Source organism: Nansenia antarctica (genome assembly GCF_963989245.1).
Source record: "Nansenia antarctica genome assembly, chromosome: 4".
Lineage (NCBI taxonomy): Eukaryota > Metazoa > Chordata > Actinopteri > Argentiniformes > Microstomatidae > Nansenia > Nansenia antarctica.
This window is the reverse complement of record NC_137689.1, coordinates 17,832,303-17,838,220: the sequence shown is the minus strand read 5'-3', so window position 1 is coordinate 17,838,220 and position 5,918 is coordinate 17,832,303. Positions and strand designations below refer to the sequence as shown.

Genomic DNA, 5,918 nt, shown 5'->3' with positions numbered 1-5,918 from the left:
TAAAAATGTCTGAGGGGGTTTTCATAAGCTGTAAGCCATAATCATCAAATTTATAACAAATAAAGGCTTTAAATATCTCGCTTTGCATGTAATGAGTCTATATAATATCTAAGTTTAACACTTTAAGTTGAATTACTGAAATAAATGAACCTTAGCACGATATTCAATTTTTTTGAGTTGCACCTGTATTTGGATAAAGCAACAGTTTTAGGAATGCCCTCCATCCACCACAGATCCATGATCTGGGACTGGGATTCATGCAAAAGGAGGCAGCTCTGCTCATAAAACAGGTCTGACAAAGCCTATATTTCAAAGAGCCAGGGGTTCAATAATGCATGGCGTACGCTATCAAATATTTGATGTATGCTTTTATAAATGGCGACAGTACCGACATAGGCTAGTACCTTGGTAAATATATTCCACCCATAAATGTACTGTCGGGGGTGGTGGGGACGAGGGACGGGGGACAGGGGGTGGTGGTTCCTATGGCAACAACGGGGATGGGGAAAGAGGAGTCGCTCGAGAGGCACCATAAACATTCCCCATCCACCATGACAAAATTGAGTAATTACAACAAAAAACGCGTGTTATTGAAGGGAATATGAAAATGTTTCTGTCACGGAATACGGAGATATATAGGGCTCGCGGCAGTCGGCAGCTATCTGACACAGAGCAGCGCGAGCGGTAAATGACCCCTATTCATCAAGTTACTCTCCAGCCTCCTGCAGACAGAACAAGACAAATGCATGCGATCCGTTATTAACCATAACCCGAATTACAAATAGGCTGCCAGCTCATACAGGGTCAGTAAGAAAGAGAGAGGAAAATATTTTTTTCAAGCCCTATTTTAGACTACACTTGTTGGCAAAATTCTAACATAAAGATTATTCATAGTAGCCTACTAATTCAGTAGTTCTAAAACAATCTTTATTTTTATTTTTTTATTTTTTTGCAAACAACATAAACGTTGGCTGATTTCAAGGTCTTACAGCCTCGTAGGAGACGGCACTTGCTGCCATAACAGCAAATGAAATATTCATAGACTCGTGTTGAGTTACAGTCATTTTTCTGAAAAGGCAGACCATTGCTGCCAGTGTATCTCATTATTCTCAGTGCTATTAGGCCGGCCTCCTATATGATTTATCTTAGGCCATGGAAGAATCTTTTATTTGCATGGCAATTAAATACAGTCCACACACGTGCCCGTCTCTAACTTGTTTAGGTATAAACACAAAAATAAACCCTACCTTCCACGCTACTGTTACAGAAGAGGGTTTTCCATTCCATCCTTGTTTCCAACAAGGGAGTACCCACATGAGTCAGTCATAGAATAATGAACTGTGGCTAAACCAATAGGAGAGGTGGAATCCCCAAACCTATCCAATGAAAGTACTCACAGGATTTCGACGAGCGCTGAGCTCACGCCTCTTTGAAAACAGGGGCTGTCGGGTGTTGGAGTTCATGGATAAACACGTACCCGGCTTCATCAAATTTAGTATAATGAAATCACCGTGGGAATATAAGAGGAGACGTCGATATGATTTTCCGAATCAAAGTATGCAGTAAATCCATCTTGTCACTCTTGTCCAGAGAATTTAATGCCGCTTACACCTTCATGAAAGCAACGGATTCTTCTCTAAGCCACACCTTACACCAGTAGCCTCCATATCCCAGCATTCAAAAGTTCCGTTTCCACGCAGTTGTTTTTTTTATTTAGGTCAACAAGGAGTGGGATCTTAATTTATGATAGGCGACGTTGTTGTCATACACTAGTATTACAACACTTTATTTATAGCATTGTCATCATACATTCTTTTTAACCCTGCTATACAGTGTTTGCCAACAATGGAGTAACTAGCTTATATTTTGGGTTCTGATGGGGCTAGAGTTCATGCGGCATTTATAAGTTATATTCTTCAAGAATCAATGAAAAAAAAAGAAGATTAATCAATGGCTCATGAATTACTAATTTATTTAAAACTTTGTAAACAAGGATGTACCAATCCCAAATTGGACCTTTAAAAATGTGTAGAACATTTTAAATCCAGAGAGAGATAGCTGCTTGTGTGTGTATCCACATTTGTGTGTGTGTGTGTGTGTGTGTGTGTGTGTGTGTGTGTGTGTGTGTGTGTATGTGTGTGTGAGCATGCCTGTGCCCATGTGTGTGATTGTGAGCATGAGGGGGTGGGAGGCACTTGGGGTCAGGCCTCAAGTGGTAAAACTGACAACAGCAGGGGCATCCGGTGAACTCTGACCCCTGAGAGCCCAATCTCTGGTCTGTGACCCCTGCTCTGGGGAGTTTCACTGCGCTCCATCAAATTGCCATGGCCTGAAACAGGGAGATAGAGAACAGGCCTCTCCCCCAGTCAGTGAGAGCAAGCAGATAGACATCAAAGGATGAGGGAGAGATAGGAGGGTGAAAACAGAGTGGAATCTCTACACAACAACAAAGCCGTCCACTGATAATGTTTGATCATCCCTTTGATCATCTTATCATGAGGGAAAAGAAGATTGAACAAACTCTGTTTTCTTAAAATAGTTTATTTTAGACATATTGAGTTTAGACAGTGTTTTGACAATATACTGAAAGTATAAAAATAGGAAATATAAATATATAATGTATTTATATACAATTTTACATCATAAGTTAAAATAAGTAGATCATTTTATATACATAAACGTTTCAGACCCTGAGATTGTTTGTAAACACAATAAGCATCCCAATGTGGGATTCTATGTACTGTATGCAGTTACACAATTCCCAGCGGGCATTACAACACCACTAGGGAGAACGATCTGATGGTAATTGAGCAAGGTTGCATATTGATATAGAGCTTTCTATTTTTGCCAAAGGAAAGAATTCAACTCTTGGCTTAACATTGCCTATGCACCAAGTTAGAAGCATGACATTATACCAGTTGAAACAAACTTCGCTTTCATGTCTGTTTTGGAGGTAAAAGACCAATCTCGAACAGGACACTGTTCACTTCTCAATCACATCTCTGTGCTCTGCATGCTGTTTGATGTATTGGTGCCATGAATGTTTGTTCACGGATGTTCTCTGTTCCTGCAGGGCATACTGCCTGCTAACACCTGGATATTCCATGTGTCATTGCAGGGGCTCTTCTGATCTGATCAGAAGGCAGCAGCCAGGAGCGGCGACCAGGACTCAGTCAGGAGCGGCGACCAGGACTCAGTCTGGAGCGGCGACCAGGACTCAGTCAGCTCTCAGGGTTCAGTTGTAGGTGGTAAAATTGGTCTGAGGTTTGAGACACTCCTCCTCCTCACTGTCGCCCTCTTCCTCCCAGTCATCCTCCTCATCCTCGCTGTCTGACTCGTCGTAGAAGCTGATCGTGGCCTGAACAGGGAAGTTGTTCAGCAGGGCCTCTCCATCACTGTACAGGTAGTCAAAGGACTTGGACTTGGGCCAGAAGAGTCTGTAGGAGAAAGGATAATGAAGGTTAAAAAACGGATACTTTTGTCCACTTTTTTTCCACTCAAAATAAAGAACGTGAGACAGACACCAGTGTTACATTCATTGGGATAAATCAAATGAATCATTTATTATCGTTCATGCGATACTCTTATTTAATGAATTGTTCAAGTAAGAATCAAATACAATGGCAATAATTAACAGAAAGCCACAGCTCCCAAAAGACTCTGACGAAAAACGTCAACATTAATTAGCTACATACTGAAAAAAACCTTCTAAAACATGTGCGTGGAAAGGACAGATAACTAATTTGCGGAACTTAGTCCCATGTCACTTGTATCTCACCCCAAGGCCATCATTGTCTACATTCCCCACCTATCTTATGTTCTCAAAACATAGCTTCTGACGCACAAGACTCTACTTAATAACACATTACACAATATTAGTTGTCCTTGAGCAACCCCCTAAGGGACTCCCAAGTTAGCATTCAGTCCTAAACAGCCATATTAGAGTCTTGTTGTGTATATCAGGAGGAGTGTGTAGCGAACCAGGAACATGTTACTGACCTGACAGGGTGTTGGAAGGTCTGTGATTTGGAGCCTGGAGCTGGAGGTGCAGGTCTGGAGTAAGGCTGTAAACAGAGAGAGAGAGAGAACAGACATTAGCCCACACTGCCACAAAACAATCCACAAACACTCAATTTCCTTCCTGTATAAGCAAAAACAGTGGAAACCACACGTCAGCCACTGGCACCTAGAGAGCTGGGTGTGCAAGCAGTGACATCATGAGAGGTGTGTGAAACTGTGTAGACCAAGACTGTGGGAATTTCTCTCAGCCTTCCTCCCATAACCCTGAGGTGTCCAGTTTAGCGTCTTTCCAGCAAACAGTAGGAAAGAGCTTAGGCCCTGGAGTGTGCTGTTCTCCTCCCTGAGTGTCAGCTTAGAGGTGTTGTGCTTCTTCACAAGCTGACAGGCTGGGCCAGTAGGGCCATATGGCCATGTGTCAGAGTGCAACAGTTTGCCTCACCTCTTTAGCCTATGTTGGCTATGTGACAGGGAAACAGCTTGACACTCACACCTGCTGCTCCATCATACTGCTCTTAATGCCCTCCACATGGCATGTCTGTCTCCCAATAGACACTCCCTGCCTCTGCCTTTCTCCATCCAAATCGGACTTTTTGTAGCCTACTAAATATAGGTGTATCTATATATGTTTTCAACCCCTTAATTTATTTGTCGCTTGTTATAAACAGGTTGAACTGAGGTAAAGGTGTCCCTGTGTTGAGAATAGACACATAGGCCCACTATAAAAAACGATATACTTATTTTAAAAAGTGCTAAAACCGAAAGGGCAAATGTCTGTTAAAGTAAAGACAACTTACACATGACTGCCTGCCTCGGTGGCATCCTTGCTGCGCATCCTTGTTGGTCAGGAGCCACGGTCTCCATAGTGAAGCAGAACTGCAGGGAAGGCACGAGCATGGTGGTTAGTGTCAATCAAACAGATCTCAGAATGTTATATTTCTATATGGGGAAGATGTAGGTTACGTTAAATAACCATGGACACCCTCCAGATATTGCCTACATGGCCAACACTCAAATCCTATTCAAATGAAGCAGACATTCCTTTATTTTATTTTATTGTTTTAAAGGCTATTATTGGCTATTTGCAGTTGGAGCCCAAGGAGCAATAAAGCACAGCTTCGAATCACACCTTTATTTTAAAACAATTCGTGATCTAATCAGATTATTGTTTTAATCTCAAGGGTTAAACCATTGTTCCGTTTAAATAAAATGCATTCATAGCTAATACATACATTGATATGGCTATATCCTATGACCATCCTATGTTTTCCAGCGCATAATCTTACCTGTCGTTTGTTTGCGGACGAGTGTCCGTGGTTATCAGGCGCGATCTCGGCGGAGCCACCACGAAGGGCGACTGTTTGACGATCAGGCATGCGGAACTCATTTTCTGTTTCTAATAATCCCGTTGAATAGCCTGGAGAATCACAAATGGAGATCTATTCCCTTTGCGGTGAACGCGTAGATAGTCTCTCTCCTTTTTGCTTTTGTGATGTGCTGCTTCCCGTTGTGGAGCCCGAGGCGTGTATAGCGAGAGTGTCCGGTGGACTACAATGCCCGGGGTTTATAAGGAGCTCAAGCACCAGAGGGGGTGGGCCGGGGGGAGAGTCGGGGGGACGAGCCTGTCTGCGAAATGATTGGGGGCCGCCGGGGCAATTTGGTGTGAAGTGTTCCCCAGTTGTATAAACAGCGGAGCGCAGCGTGAGGGTGAGAAATCTCGTACCGTGAGGTTATTGGAAAAACACAGAGGGGAAAAGTTAGACACCATCTGTGAGAAAGACGACGGGGGATAAACCGGGAGGGGGGCTCAGTGGGTTTACTAATTAAGAGAGAACATGTGCCTAGATTTTACATTTGAGAAGATAGCAGATATCGTAACCAGAGATGACCGCATTTCATTT

The 5,918-nt window shown here is 42.9% G+C and overlaps 1 protein-coding gene across 1 annotated transcript; it reads right to left on the bottom strand.

The window, feature by feature from the left end:
• Positions 1–3,235: 3,235 nt before the first annotated feature.
• On the bottom strand, positions 3,236–5,404 carry LOC308155768 (protein ripply1-like; the record flags this gene model as incomplete). Its single annotated transcript, XM_080529141.1, has 4 exons — positions 3,236–3,437; positions 4,000–4,064; positions 4,815–4,893; positions 5,304–5,404. The coding sequence occupies 4 exons, from the start codon at positions 5,402–5,404 to the stop codon at positions 3,236–3,238; spliced, it is 447 nt and encodes a 148-aa protein (XP_080385267.1).
• Between the last annotated feature and the right edge of the window lie 514 nt (positions 5,405–5,918).